General features: G+C 50.7%; 1 protein-coding gene across 1 annotated transcript; it reads right to left on the bottom strand.

Annotated features, from left to right (window-relative positions):
* Nucleotides 1–252: 252 nt before the first annotated feature.
* On the bottom strand, nt 253–15,186 carry LOC140428636 (uncharacterized). The gene is made up of 2 exons (XM_072515301.1): nt 15,057–15,186; nt 253–3,761 (listed from the first exon to the last, which is right to left on the bottom strand). Exons 1-2 carry the CDS (start codon nt 15,152–15,154, stop codon nt 2,822–2,824), a joined length of 1,038 nt encoding a protein of 345 aa, XP_072371402.1. The 5' UTR covers nt 15,155–15,186; the 3' UTR covers nt 253–2,821.
* Nucleotides 15,187–16,342: the final 1,156 nt, after the last annotated feature.

Below are 16,342 nucleotides of genomic sequence, written 5' to 3'. Positions count from 1 at the left end.
GGCCGGAATTGAACCCAGGTCCCTGGTGCTGTGAGGCAGCAGTGCTAATCACTAAGCCACCGTGCCGCTCATACCTGCACCCATAAGCTCTGATTCAGACATAAGCATGTGAGCAACAGAACATTGGCTGATAATTCAATGCTGATGTACAACTAATCAAAAATATTATATATCCAATTTTAACCATACGGCACCCTGCTAGAACATAATTGAGCAAAAAAGGGAAAGAAATGGAAAATTTATGCCAGTAAATTATTCCGTTTATATTTTTATTATCTCATTTTTTGTAGGCACGGCAGAACACTGAATATTTTATACAATGTAGGTTTGATTAAAAAGTGATTAAAAAGTGGTTATGCAGAGAAACATCACTAAACATATGAACAAACTTTGGAACATCCCAACAATTTTTCAAGCATTGTAACAAAACCTGCAGCTTAGGACTTGCAGTATTTTATCAAAAGCATACTGCCTCTTACTACAAGAGAACAAGTTAACTCTTCCCTGCGGGCAATGTAAACTTGGAGAAGATATTTACACATCAGAAATATTGCACCATTAAAAAAGTAAAAAAGAACTCAATCTCCTACCTGCTAATAGTCTGTTTAGAAGCCCTATGATATGTAACAGACAGCAGAATATTACAATACATTTTGGTATAGTGTCCATGTGTTTTACAGTATATACTGACACTTTCTAAAAGCAAGATGACCGATGGTCAATTGCATACTTTAGAGTTAGTATTTATCACACTTTCTGAAATAAAGATTTATGAATATATTTAAAAATAAAATCTGAATCCTTTTGAAGTGTTACTCTCTTCTGTGAAGTTGTATATTTTAACTAATAGGAAAACAACAACATTAGGTATTAACGTCGCAAAGGCTGCTGACTAGCTCAGTGAAATAACATTAAAACAGGCCCTAACCAAAATGTTGTTTTTAATTGCCTCGTTTATCTCCTTCTCTCTTAAAAGTGCTGACTCCGCTAAGTACAGTTTGATGTGCTCTAAGAGCCTGTGTCTCTTCAAAGTAGCCATTTATTATGTGTGAGCTTGGACAATGAATGTTGGCTTGACATTGAACTGTGATTGACCCCTCTTGAACTGAGCATATAACTGGATTTGTCAGCTGAAGGGTCACTGGACAGTATTCAAAGGCAAAATCTTTAATTATTTTCCCCATTTGTATTCCAAGGTCAATCACACAGTTGCAACGTGCCAATGGAAACTAAAGGAGACATGTAAGGGGCAGCCACTCTACAGGATAGATCTAAAAGACTGATCTTTATGACAGAAGTCAACGGTATACAGATGATGACTCTGTAAACAGTACACAAGAGGTCATTAACACACTACTTCATATCAAAACACAATGATGAGTTAAGGTGGGCAGGTTTAGATTAATGACATGCAGCCTCATGTTAGGAAATGTAATTTCTATCAAACTTCTCCAACAGATGGAATGGATTCCAGGAAAGATCACAACCCCAAATTGTGTAAGAAATTGTTGGATTCTGAACAGTTGGGATTTGTCCAGACGGGAAGCTTGGATCTGCCAAAGGGTTAACTAATCCTTCATTGCCACAATGTCAAAATTCTAGGACTCCTGACCTCGCAGAATTGAGGGAACATTTCCACCGCAGACTGGTAGAAAAAAATCCAACCTTCTCCAAGGGCAACTAGGATTGGGCAATAAATGCTGGCCTTGCCACAAAAATTAATTATTTTCAAAATCATTGTGGTCCTGTGAACTACTCACACCCCAACTGAAATCTGCCAACTCAGCTCTGAGCCCGGGATTCGAGTTTAGGTCACGGTGGCAAAAATATGTGAAGTTGTCCCATTTAGCTGCAATCTCAGTTTATGTCATTTTACTGATCTTTCTATGATTCTCCAGCTAAACAATGGAAGGAGCCACCTCTGCTGCTACAATAGGATTTGTATTTGCCCACCTTGTGTAACCGGAAGGGTTTTTCTGAAAGAGTGTAACAATTATTTTGAAGACTATAAATTATTGATTCATTCATTAAACATCAAAAAAAAACTGCGCCGCCCCATGGCTGCCAACCTACTCTTAACCGAGTTTAAAATGTCAATTATTCAGCCTCTAAGTACTCATATGAGGGATTTCTATTGCATTGCTACATCATACACTGGAGTATACACCAGACACTCAGTGAGGTTTTGCTGAGGCCCTTTGCATTGGAAGATGACGCTGGATGTGGTGCCCGATTCATGGGGGAATCCGGTCGGTGGGAGATCCAGTCTGTCTGAAATGCCTTTCCTGTGGGATCCCATCCACCTGGAATGTGGCTGTAGTAGAATCCGGTCTGTGTGTGAGATGTGTCTCTATGAGAGGCAATCTGTCCGCATGGGTTCGAGTAATCTATCTGATATCCAGCCTGTAGGTTGGTCCGCTCGGGATTTGCCATGGAGTCTGTCCAGGACCCAGAACATACTGCAGTTTGTGATAATGTGGCAGGTTTTTGGTCACAAGGTGCACTGGGTGTTTGAGGCGGTCCCAGGGGGAGGTGAACACTCCTTCCCAGCGCACACCCAATTCTTTTTAAATATATGTTTAAAATGTATTGCAACATGAACTTAACACCAGTTTCTCCCCGGCCATGGGCTGGCGCCTTTAGACTGGGACTGACTTGAATCATTGGATAGACGTCAAGGTTTGAGATTGGATTCAGTGTGGATTATGTTGCGGTGCCACTGATACACAATCCCTGAACAGACACAGTGCGCTTCAACACTCTCTGAATGAGGGATGTCTCGGAGAGTGTGGCACTTGGAGAGTTGGGGAACGAGGCTTGTTCAGGAGCCTCTGTGGCTGACATTGTCGGAGAGGGGAATGGCCTCAGCCTCTATCAGGGACTGGTGACCCTCGCCGTCCCCTGGCCTCATCCTCAGGTTAATGGAGCCGTAGGTTTTCCTGGCCCTGGCAGTGAGCAGGAGGTTCCTCCTGCTGTACAGCTCCCCCCGGCAGATAGACACCATCAGCAGCAGAGACAGCAGCATCCCTCCCAGAGTCAGCAGCCCCAGGCCGGCGATGATGCATTTGTCCAAATGGGAGCCCAGCTGGGCGGAGTGCAGCTCCAGTCTCTCCATCTCCCGGGCGCTCACCGTGTCCGGGTCCACCTTCCCCTCCCTGGGGATGGCGTAAGCGATAACCACCAGGCTGATCCCGGCCACCAACAACACCAGCGCCACCGTGAAGCCATAATCAGCCGGCTGGATCCCCCCGTCCGGCTCCGGCTCCTCCTCGGAGCGGGGCGAGCTGTCCTGACCCCTGTGCCGGCTGCAGGCAGCCCCTGTCCCCTCCTGGCTGCCGCTCCTCTCCCGCTGCCCGCTGCCCGCTGTCCGCGGTGCTGAAAGCTGGCCGCCCTCACCCCGGAGCCCAGCACCGGGGGCAGCCCCTGTCCCCGCCTGGCTGCCGCTCCTCTCCCGCTGCCCGCTGTCCGCTGTCCGCGGTGCTGAAAGCTGGCCGCCCTCACCCCGGAGCTCAGCCCCGGGGGCAGCCCCTGTCCCCGCCTGACTGCGGCTCCTCTCCCGCTGGCCGCTGTCCGCTGTCCGCGGTGCTGAAAGCTGGCCGCCCTCACCCCGCAGCCCAGCCCCGGGAGCAGCCCCAGCCCCCCGGGCTGCACTCCTGTCCCCGGCGTCCCAGTCGCTCACTTCCAGAGGGTGGTAGCATTCCGCAGACGCCATTGGAAGCAGGGTTCCCTGAACATCCCAGCGAGGCTCAGCTGCAATCTCCCTGCAAGTGAAGACAAGGCGAGAGCGGAGTGAGAGTGAAAGCCGGACAAAGCAGCAGCACAGAGACTTTGTACAGACACAGCACAGAGATCCGATGCCCAGCAAGTCCCACTAACTCGTAGGTGGCAGGAGGAGCGCGGGGTCGCTGCTCATCACCCCCCCCCCCAATCCTCTCTGACTCCCCCCCCCCCATCCTCTCTGACCCCCCCCCCATCCTCTCTGATCCCCATCCTCTCTGACCCCCCATCCTCTCTGATCTCCCCCACCCTCTCTGATCCCCCCATCCTCTCTGACCCCACTATCCTCTCTGACCCCCCATCCTCTCTGACACCCCCATCCTCTCTGACCCCCCACCCATCTTCTCTGACCCCCCATCCTTTCTGACCCCCATCCTCTATGAGCCCCTATCCTCTCTGACCTTCCCACCCTCTCTGACACCACCCCATCCTATCTGACCCCCCATCCTCTCTGACCCCCAATCCTCTCTGACCTCCCCATCCTCTCTGACCCCCCATCCTCTCTGACCCCACTATCCTCTCTGACCCCCCATCCTCTCTGACCCCACTATCCTCTCTGACCCCCCATCCTCTCTGACCCCACTATCCTCTCTGACCCCCACCCTCTCTGGCCCCCTATCCTGTCTGACCCCCCCATCCTCTCTGACCCCCCCATCTTCTCTGACCCCCCATCATCTCTGACCTCCCCATCTTCTCTGACCCCCCCCCCCATCCTCTCTGACCCCCCACCCATCTTCTCTGACCCCCCATCCTTTCTGACCCCCCCATCCTCTCTGACCCCCTCCCCATCCTCTCTGACCTTCCCACCCTCTCTGACACCCCCCCATCCTATCTGACCCCCCATCCTCTCTGACCCCCAATCCTCTCTGACCTACCCATCCTCTCTGACCCCCCATCCTCTCTGACCCCACTATCCTCTCTGACCCCCCATCCTCTCTGACCCCACTATCCTCTCTGACCCCCCACCCTCTCTGACCCCCCATCCTGTCTGACCCCCCCATCCTCTCTGACCCCCCCATCATCTCTGACCTCCCCACCCTCTCTGACACCCCCATCATCTCTGACCTCCCCATCTTCTCTGACACCCCTACCCTCTCTGACCCCCCATCCTCTCTGACCCCCCCCCATTCTCTCTGACCCCACTAGCCTCTCTGACCCCTCATCCTCTCTGACCCCCCATCCTATCTGCCACCCCATCCTCTCTGAACCCCCCCATCCTCTTTGAACCCCCATACTCTCTGACCCCCCCATTCTCTCTGACCCCCAATCCTCTCTGACCCCCCCTCTCTGACACCCCTATTCTTTCTGACCCTCCCCCCCCTTTCCACATTCCCCCTCTGCCAGACCCCCTTCAACCTGACCCCAGGAACAGGAGGGGGAGAGGGGTGTCAAGGGCAGAGCTGGGAGCCTCCCTCTATCCCCCGCAGATGTCTGCAAGTCAATGTTGGTCTTAGACCGATCGAAGTGACCCACCCCCAGATGGTCCCACCGAGCGGCCCTTTCATTCTGCTACTGCCCCATCAGCTAAATATCCAAAGTTTCTCCGTTCAGTTATTTCAACAATTGCAATTTCAGCAGGAACACCTTTCCATGCTCTGGACTGCAGACTGCCGGCTCCCTGGGGGATTTTAATCGTTGCCAAGACTCCAGCAGTTTGGGTTTGAGATTCCACTACCGACTAGCAGTAAATCAGGGAGGACAGAGAGAGAGAGAGGACAGAGCGAGAGAGGGAGAGAGGACACAGAGAGGGAGTACACCCAGAGGGAGGACAGAGAGGGAGAGAGTGGACGCCGAAACGACAGAGAGAGATGACAGACAGAACGAGAGGACAGAGGGAGAGGACAGAGCGAGAGAGGACACAGAGCGAGGGAGAGAGGACACAGAGAGGGAGTACACACAGAGAGAGGACAGAGAGAGAGGACACAGAGAGATGGCAGAGAGAGAGAGGACAGAGAGAGAGGGGACAGAGAGAGAGAGAGAGAGGACAGAGAGAGAGAGGACAGAGAGAGCGGACAGAGAGAGGACAGAGAGAGAGAGGACAGAGAGAGAGAGGACACAGAGAGAGGACAGAGAGAGAGAGAGGACAGAGAGAGAGAGGACAGAGAGAGAGAGAGGACAGAGAGAGAGGACAGAGAGAGAGAGGACACAGAGAGAGAGAAAACAGAGAGAGAGGACACAGAGGACAGAGAGAGAGGCCAGAGAGAGAGAGGACAGAGAGAGAGGACAGAGAGAGAGAGAGGACAGAGAGAGAGAGAGGACAGAGAGAGAAAAAGAGAGGATACAGAGAGAGAGAGGATACAGATTGTACAATGGCGCCTACCACCAGCAGCGAGGCGGGGTTGGGCTGGAACGGTTTATCTGTGCGGAAGGCGGTCACATTCTGCCCCCACACTCCCAGGACCCGGGCCAGCTCCCGGTGCGATTCCCGCTGCTGAAAGGCAGCTCCCTCCCTAACTGCTAAATCCCGGCCATCCCACCCACTCTCGTCACATCGCAGGACATTTCCACATTCCCAACAATTATTCACATCCACTTAACTGCCGACGGTAACTTGCCTCTAAATGTAATTGTTCACGTCCTTAATCTACCAAATGCAGACCCGGTTACTTCGAGAGGCCAGACTGAAGTCACACAGGAGCTACAGTCAGCCTCTGTCTGCCCCACACCCAACACATTTCCAAGCTATCTGCTGACTCCGGCTCCAGAGGAACTCTCCTCCTCGATTATCTTTAACCCTTTCCACACTCCGCACAGAATCGCTGCAACACCTGATTCCGGGTTCCAGCCGCCTGCCAATAGGGGGCTTCAGCTGGAGAAAGGCTGAATTTCGACTGACAACGCTGTGAATTCCCCCGGATCATTCTCAACACGCTCTCACTGTACCCCTGCCTTCCCCCTCACTGCCTGCCCCCTCCCTGCCCACTCCCTGCCTGCCCCCTCCCTGCCTGCCCGCTCCCTGCCTGCCCCCTCCCTGCCTGCCCGCTCCCTGCCTGCCCCCTCCCTGCCCACACCCTGCCTGCCCCCTCCCTGCCCACTCCCTGCCTTCCCCCTCCCTGCCTGCCCCCTCCCTGCCCACTCCCTGCCTGCCCCCTCCCTGCCCACTCCCTGCCTGCCCCCTCCCTGCCTGCCCGCTCCCTGCCTTCCCCCTCCCTGTGTGAAAGTCAATATTTTCGCTTCTGTGAGAGAAAAATTCAACACACTCGTTAAGACAGAATAACAAGTTTTATTTTCGAAAACAACTGCTTGCAGTAATGGCTGGAACTTGAAGTCAGAGAGAAGTCAACAAAACTGCTCAGTCTGTCACAAGTTCCGCGCTTTGCGGAGAATTAAGTTAATATTTATACATTAACTTTATCAAGATTATGTGACAACAGTTTGGTCAGGAGTTTGATCGGAAATACAAACGGAAGCAAAGACCAGACCATGTTTGGTCATCTCACTCATACCATTATTTAGTCCTCGGAGGGAACACTGAAAGGTCAGAATAGATTTGTTTCTTCCTGAACATATCTTTGTTTTAGATTCCTACGGCCCTGGGTTATGACGAGTTAGTTTTATCAGGAGTTGCCGAGGTCTGGTGTTTTGGAATGGCTCGACCTTCGCTGATCTTTTCAGACTTCAAGTTATGCAGAGTTGGCCTACGGCCAGACTAGTCTGAAAATGGTTAGGGTCGCATTCTTTACCTGGGCCTGGGGAGCTGGAATGAGTAGTTTCAGTCTTTCTTGTATTGTATCAAACCTTTTGACCAGCCTTCCCACTGACCAGTATTCCCATCATGCCATTACTTAATTCGTACCATATCACACCTGCCTGCCCATTCCCTGCTTGACCCCTCCCTGCCTGCCCCCTCCTTGCCCACTACCTGCCTGCCCCCTCCCTGCCTGCCCACTCCCTGCCTTCCCGCTCCCTGCCTGCCCAATCCATGCCTGTCCCCTCCCTGCCTGCCCGCTCCCTGCCTTCCCTCTCCCTGCCTGCCCAATCCCTGCCTGTCCCATCCCTGCCAGCCCCCTCCCAGCTGGCCCCCTCCCTGCCAGCCCCCTCCCTGCCAGCCCCCCCATGCCCCCTCCCTGCCTGCCCGCTCCCTGTCTGCCCACTCCCTGTCTGCCCCCTCCTGCCTGCCCCCTCCCTGCCTGCCCGCTCCCTTCTTTCCCCCTCCCTGCCCACTCCCTGCCTGCCCCCTCCCTGCCAGCCCACTCCCTGTCTTCCCCCTCCCTGCCTGCCCATTCCCTGCCTGCTCCACCCTGCCTGCCCATTCCCTGCCAGCCCCGCCCTGCCTGCCCATTCCCTGCCTGCCCACTCCCTGCCTGCCCACTCCCTGCCCACCCCCTCCCTGCCTGCCCGTTCCCTGCCTGCCCCCTCCCTGCCCTCTCCCTGCCATCCTCCTTCCTGCCTGGCCCCTCCCTGCCTGCCCCCTCACTGCCAACCCCCTCCCTGACTGCCCCCTCCCTGCCCCTCCCTGCCTTCCCCTTCCTGCCTGCCCCCTCCCTGCCTGCCCCCTGCCTGCCCCTCCCAGCCTACCCCCTCCCTGCCTACCCCCTCCCTGCCTGCCCATTCCCTGCCCTCTCCCTGCCTTCCTCCTTCCTACCTGCCCCCTCCCTGCCTGCCACCTCCCTGCTGGCCCCCTCCGAGCCTGCCCCCTCCCAGCCCCTCTCTCCCTGCATCCTCCCTGCCTGCCCCTCCCTGCCTGCCCCCTAACTGCCTGCCCGCTCCCTGCCTGCCGCCTCCCTGCCGGCCCCCTCCCTGCCTGCCTCCTGCCTGCCCCCTCCCTGCCAGCCCCCTCCCTGCCTGCCCCTCCCTTCCCTCTCCCTGCCTGCCCCCTCCCTGTCTGCCCCTCCCTGCCTGCCGCTCCCTGCCTTCCCCCTCCATGCCTGCCCATTCCCTGCCTGCCCCGCCCTGCCTGCCCCCTCCCTGCCTGCCCACTCCCTGCCAAACCCCTGCCTGCCTGCCCACTCTCTGCCTGCCCCCTCCCTGCCCTCTCCCTGCCTTCCTCCTCCCTGCCTGCCCCCTCCTTTCCTGTCCCCTTCCTGCCTTCCCACTCCCTGCCTAACCCCTCCCTGCCTTCTCCCTGCCTGCTCCCCTGTCTGCCTGCTCCCTTCCTGCCCACTCCCTGCCTGCTCGATCCCTGCATGCCTCCTTCCTGCCCACTCCCTGCCTGCCCCCTCCCTGTCTGCTCCCTTGCTGCCTGCCCACTCCCTGTCCGCTCCCTGCCTTCCCTCTCTCTGCCTGCTGACTCACTGTCTGCCCCTGCCCTACCCCTCCCTTCCTGCCCGCTCCTTGCCTGCTCCCTACCTGCCTGCCTTCTCCCTGCTTGCCTCCTCCCTGATGCCTCCCTGTCCCTCCCTGCCTGTCTGACCCTGCCTGCCCCTCCCTGTCTGCCCGCTTCCTGCCTGCTCCCTCTCTGCCTGCCCCCTTCCCTGCCTGCCCTTCCCTGCCTGCGCCCTGCCACCTCACTGACCCTTCCCTGTCTGTCCCCTCCCTGCCTGCAAGCTCAGTGCCTGCCTGCTCCCTGCCTGCCCCCTCCCTGCCTGCTCCCTGCCTGCTCTCCTGCCTGCCTGCTCCCTGCCTGCCCCCTCCCTGATTGACCCCTTCCTGCCCCCTCCCTGCCCCCTCCCTGCCTGCCCGCTCCCTGCCTGCCCGCTCCCTGCCTGCCCGCTCCTTGCCTGCCCGTTCCCTGCCTGCCCCCTTCCTGCCTGCCCTCTCCCTGCCCCCTCCCTGCCCCGCACTACCTGGCCTCTCCCTGCCTGTCCCCTCCCTGCCTGTCCCCTCCCTTCCTGCCCCTCCCCTGGCTGGATGTTGCGTGCCAGGCAGCCTGATTTATTCAGGCTCTGGGTTTTCCATCATCCTCCTTCCGTCAGCTTCCCACGGTTCAGAGTGAGTTTGGGCTGATTCTGTCTGACAAGCCTCGAGTCCCACATCCAGTCACAAGGGGCAGATTGGAATCATTCTCACGCAAACCCTTTCGAATACCCCCTATAAGGAGAGCACCTATTCCTGCAAATTGAACAACACAACCCTGTAAATAAAACAGCCCTCCTGAAAATAAAACACCCTCCCTGAAAATAAAACACCGTCCTCTGCAAACGACAGATTCTCCCTGTAAATAATCCCATCCCCTGTAAATAACCCCTCCCCTGTAAATAACTCCCCTCCCCTGCAAATAACAGCCCTCCTTTGGAAATAACACTCCTCCCATAATTAACACACCCCTCCTGTAAATAGCGCACACACTCATGTAAATAACGCACACCCTCATGTAAATAACGCACACCCTTGTGTAAATAACACACACCCTCATGTAAATAACACACCACCTCCAGTAAATAACACACCACCTCCAGTAAACAATACACCCCTCCTGTAAATAACACACCCCTCCTGTAATTAACACAACCCTCCTGTAAATAACACACACCCTCCTGTAATTAGCACACCCCTCCTGTAAATAACACACCCCTCCTGTAATTAACACACCCCTCATGTAAATAACACACCACCTCCAGTAAATAACACACCCCTCCTGTAAATAACACACGACCTCCAGTAAATAACACATCATCTCCAGTAAATAACACACCCCTCCTGTAATTAACACACCCCTCCTGTAAATAACACACACCTCTTGTAAATAACACACCCCTCATGTAAATAACACACCACCTCCAGTAAATATCATACCATTTCCAGTAAATAACACACCCCTCCTGGAAATAACACACCACCTCCAGTAAATAACACACAATCTCCTGTCAATAACACACCCCTCCTGTAAATAACACACCACCTCCAGTAAATAACACACCCCTCATGTAAATAACACACCACCTCCAGTAAATAACACACCATTTCCTGTAAATAACACACCCCTCCTGTAAATAACACACCACCTCCAGTAAATAACACACCACCTCCAGTAAATAACACACCATTTCCTGTAAATAACACACCCCTCCTGTAAATAACACATCCCTCCTGTAAATAACACACCACCACCAGTAAATAACACACCATCTCCAGTAAATAATACACCACTCATGTAAATAACACACCCTCATGTAAATAACACACCACGTCCAGTAAATAACACACCCCTCCTGTAAATAACACACTCCTCCTGTAAATAACACACCACCTCCAGTAAATAACGCACCCCTCATGTAAATAACACACCACCTCCAGTAAATAACACACCACCTCATGTAAATAACACACCACCTCCAGTAAATAACACACCCCTCCTGTAAATAACACACCACCTCCAGTAAATAACACACCCCTCCAGTAAATAACACACCACCTCCAGTAAATAACACACCCCTCATGTAAATAACACACCACCTCCAGTAAATAACACACCACCTCCTGTAAATAACACACCCCTCCAGTAAATAACACACCACCTCCAGTAAATAATACACCACCTCATGTAAATAATACACCACCTCCAGTAAATAACACACCCCTCCTGTAAATAACACACCACCTCCAGTAAATAACACACCCCTCCAGTAAATAACACACCACCTCCAGTAAATAACACACCACCTCATGTAAATAATACACCACCTCCAGTAAATAACACACCCCTCCTGTAAATAACACACCACCTCCAGTAAATAACACACCCCTCCAGTAAATAACACACCACCTCCAGTAAATAACACACCACCTCCAGTAAATAACACACCCCTCATGTAAATAACACACCACCTCCAGTAAATAACACACCACCTCCTGTAAATAACACACCTTTCCTGTAAATGACTCACCACCTCCAGTAAATAACACACCACCTCCAGTAAATAACACACCCCACCAGTAAATAACACACCATCTCCAGTAGCTAACACACACCTCATGTAAATAACACACCACCTCCAGTAAATAACACACCACCTCCTGTAAATAACACACCCCTCCTGTAAATAACACACCACCTCCAGTAAATAACACACCCCACCAGTAAATAACACACCACCTCCAGTAAATAACACACCACCTCCAGTAAATAACACACCCCTCCAGTAAATAACACACCACCTCCTGTAAATAACATACCCCTCCTGTAAATAACACACCACCTCCAGTAAATAACACACCCCTCCAGTAAATAACACACCCCTCCTGTAAATAACACACCCCTCCAGTAAATAACACACCATCTCCAGTAAATAACACACCATCTCCAGTAGCTAACGCACCCCTCATGTAAATAACACACCCCTCCAGTAAATAACACACCCCTCCAGTAAATAACACACCCCTCCAGTAAATAACACACCATCTCCAGTAAATAACACACCATCTCCAGTAGCTAACGCACCCCTCATGTAAATAACACACCACCTCCAGTAAATAACACACCATCTCCAGTAAATAACACACCATCTCCAGTAAATAACACACCCCTCATGTAAATACACACCTCTCATGTAAATAACACACCCCTCCAGTAAATAAGACACCACTCCTGTAAATAACACACCCCTCCTGTAAATAATGCACCACTCCTGTAAATAACACACCCCTCCTGTAAATAACGCACCCCTCATGTAAATAACACACCCCTCATGTAAATAACACACCACCTCCAGTAAATAACACACCATCTCCAGTAAATAAAACACCATCTCAAGTAAATAACACACCCCTCATGTAAATACACACCCCTCATGTAAATAACACACCCCTCCAGTAAATAACACACCATCTCCAGTAAATAACACACCCCTCCTGTAAATAAGACATCACTCCTGTAAACAACGCTCACCCTCATGTAAATAACCCACTCCCATGTAAATAACACACCACCTCCAGTAAATAACACACCACCTCCAGTAAATAACCCACTCCCATGTAAATAACACCCCACCACCAGTAAATAACCCACACCCTCCCCTGTAAATAACAGCTCCTCTCTGTAAATAACCCACACCCTCTCCTGTAAATAACAGCCCCTCCCTGTAAATAACACGCATCCTCCAGTAAATAACACATCCCTCATGTAAATAACACACCACCGCCAGTAAATAACACACCATCTCCAGTAAATAACACACCCCTCATGGAAATAACACACCCCTCATGTAAATAACAGACAACCTCCAGTAAATAACACACTATCTCCAGTAAATAACACATCATCTCCAGTAAATAACACATCCCTAATGTAAATAACACACCCCTCCAGTAAATAACACACCATCTCCAGTAAATAACACACCCCTCCTGTAAATAAGACACCACTCCTGTAAATAACACACCCCTCCTGTAAATAACGCTCACCCTCATGTAAATAACCGACTCCCATGTAAATAACACACCACCTCCAGTAAATAACACACCCCTCCTGCAAATGACACTCCCCTCTTGTAAATAATGGTCCCTCCCCTGTAAATAACACCCCACCACCAGTAAATAACCCACACCCTCCCCTGTAAATAACAGATCCTCCCTGTAAATAACCCTCACCCTCCCCTGTAAAAATCACCCCACCACCAGTAAATAACCCACACCCTCCCCTGTAAATAACACCCCACCACCAGTAAATAACCTACATCCTCCCCTGTAAATAACAGATCCTCCCGGTAAATAACCCACACCCTCCCCTGTAAATAACAGACCCTCCCTGTAAAGAACACACATCCTCCACTGTAAATAACAGCCCCTCCCTGTAAATAACACACACTGTCCTGTAAATAACACAACGCCTCCCCATAAATAACACACACCCTCCTGTAAATAACACACCCACCCTCTCCTGTAAATAACACCCCCTCCCCTATAAATAACACCCCCTCCTGTAAATAATACATGCTGCCCTATAAATAACACACGCTTCCTGTAAACAACATACCGCTCCTGTAAATAACACATGCCTCCCCTATAAGTAACACACCCCCTTCTGTAAGTAACATACTCCCTCCCCTGTAAATAACACCCCCTCCCCTGTAAATAACACACCCCTCCTGTAAAAAACAGAACCTCTCCCCTGTAATTAACACACACACTCCTTTTAATAACACGCCACCTTTCCAAAAGTAACATACCCCCTCTCCATAACTAACAAAGCCCCCCATAAAAACGCAGCCACTCCTGAAAATAACACATCCCTCTTATATATAAAACACCCCGTTCTGTAAATAACACACCCCCTCCTGTAAATACTGCATATCCTCCTCTGCAAATAATAAACCCCTCTTGTAAATATCACACCTTCTGCCATAAATGACACCCCCTCCCATAAGTAACACACCGCCTCCCAGAAAATAACACCACCTCCTGTAATTAACACAACCCTTCCTCTTTTAAGAGAACAAACGTGGGTTTAAGATAGCGTTCCTAAACATTAGAAATAAGGTATAGTTTTAAATGGGTTTAATTTCATATTTCTGTAAATCCTATAGTTAGATTCATGCGGGACAAAGGTGCTTATATGTGTGCTGTGGTTATATTCCAACTGTGTTTATATTGTGTTTCGGAAGGGCTAGTGTGTGAAGAATAAATAAAAAGCAACACTGGTTGCTTAGCAACTGGGACCTTTTAAGGTAGAGACGCTTTTAAGTTTTAGTTTAGCTCATTTGATTGCAGTTGGAAATAGGTAGTGATAGAGAAGGCAGCTCTCACAACTCTGCTAGAAGCAATGTGTTTGGAACAGCTCTTTCAGCTTTGCTAGAAGAAAAGCCATACCATGGTGTAATGGTTAAGAAAACAAATGCAGAGTTCTGAAGAGCAGCTAGTTAATGGAACTAGATAAATTAAGATACGTTTCCAATAAGTCTGAGAGGAAAGATACGAGAACAGACAACTTCCAGTAAAGAGAAATAAAGCTGAGGAGAAGGAGGTGATGCCAGAAAGATATCTGAAGTGATTTTCAGGTTTGTGAGATTTTTACAACAGTCTGTGGAACGTGAGTTGAAATAACCATGGGAACCTATGTCTGGATCTTGGAGCTTGTATAAAAGCAATAAAGATAAAGGAATCTGTGGTCATATGGACAACGGCCTGAATGTTAGGCCTGATAAAACTGGACATTTTAAATTAAGAATTGGACATTTTAAATCAAACCGCAGTCAACTCCAGGCAGGTTGGTTGGGATTTGGACTTGGCCAAGTTTGAATACACTAAGCACAGACAAACTGTGAGAACATGTCTGGACCTGCCTTGTCAGTCACCCATCAGGAGATAATCAGCTCTATTCATGTGGATCGATATGTTTTGGGTTATCTAAATCGAAACGGACCTTCTGGTACCCAGAGTCCCCCACCCGGCCCCTCACTTACCTTAAATGGTACCAGGTTATGTGCAGACAACACAACTGGAGATCGACACCTAGGGGCGGGTCCCCGGTGTCCCGCTGAGCGACCATCAACAATTTCATTGGTTTTTACAACCTCCTCCCGAGACCTCATTAGCTGAAGGCTAGAGAACGTTCTGGAAAGGCACGAATGGAGAGAGATAAAGGGTGACCCTCAGAACACACTCAAGTAACAATTCAGTGTGGAGATGATCAAGAAACTTTTAATACTGACCAGAGACACAAGGGAGCAGTGTGCGAGGCCCACCTTCGCAATGAAGACCTTGAGGAAATCGAGACTCAGAGAACGCAGTGTGACTGAGCCGATCGGCATGGGCAGAACTATGAATCTTAGCACCTTTTAGGAATATTTTGGGATAATTTAAGGGTAACTGATTTTACAGTTTGTGAAATAAATTTGATTGAATTTTAGACTTGTGTTTCCTTTGTTTCCTGTGCCAATAAAGACATCTGGGTAAAACGTTTGATTAATAAACTGGTCAAAGTGTCTGAAGTATTACAGACAACAAAACCTAAAAGGGGTTGGTGTAAAATCCTGGTTTGATTCACTGTTAAAAGTGGAGCGGAAGTTTTGTTTAAAACTGTCAGTTGGAAAACCGGCCCTGGATTTCAGAACGCAAACCACGAAATAACTCCCCCACCCTCCCAGACCCTATATAACCCCCTCCCTCCTCACCATATTCGATCTGGATGCCAGGGGCTGATCTGAGGTGACTAACTTGAAGCCATTAGATCATGCCCACACTGGCAGCTTTGACATTGCAGTTTTCGGAGCTGTCGACATCCCGGGTGCTTTGAATGTTAGAACCTTCCTGCAATTGAAAATGCATCATTGCAAAAATTTACTTTGAAATAGCACCTGAGTAGAATCGGCAGCAACGTGGGGGGAGGAACCAGAAAATGGGAACTGGGAGCCGGGTGATGGGAATTTGAAATGAAATGAAATGAAAATCGTTTATTGTCACAAGTAGGCTTCAAATGAAGTTACTGTGAAAAGCCCCTAGTCTCCACATTCCGGTGCCTGTTCGGGGGAATTTGGGGACTGGTGATAGAAGTGGGGGGTCGGAGGTTTTGGATGCACAGGCAATGTCCAGTGTAAGGGTCCTTCCTGTTTATTCCCTCATTTCCCCTTTCTTTTATTTTTGGCGTCACATTTTTGATCCATGGACGATTAATCGACATCTCACTTTAAGGCAAGAAGCCTGAATCTACATTTCAAGCAGGAAGAGAGTGGCACGATGGGTAGCACTG

This window comes from Scyliorhinus torazame, chromosome 8, assembly GCF_047496885.1.
Source record: "Scyliorhinus torazame isolate Kashiwa2021f chromosome 8, sScyTor2.1, whole genome shotgun sequence".
Classification (NCBI taxonomy): Eukaryota; Metazoa; Chordata; class Chondrichthyes; order Carcharhiniformes; family Scyliorhinidae; genus Scyliorhinus; species Scyliorhinus torazame.
Note: the sequence above shows the minus strand (reverse complement) of the source record. Positions and strands in the feature narration are given on the sequence as shown.

What these genes read in the sequence shown, in the direction of transcription:
- LOC140428636 (XM_072515301.1), bottom strand. Translation starts at nt 15,154, where the DNA reads ATGAAATTGTTGATGGTCGCTCAGCGGGACACCGGGGACCCGCCCCTA. An exon ending in ATAACCTGGTACCATTTAAG is followed by an intron (nt 3,762 to 15,056) that starts GTAAGTGAGGGG and finishes CTTCACTTGCAG; the next exon opens with GGAGATTGCAGCTGAGCCTC.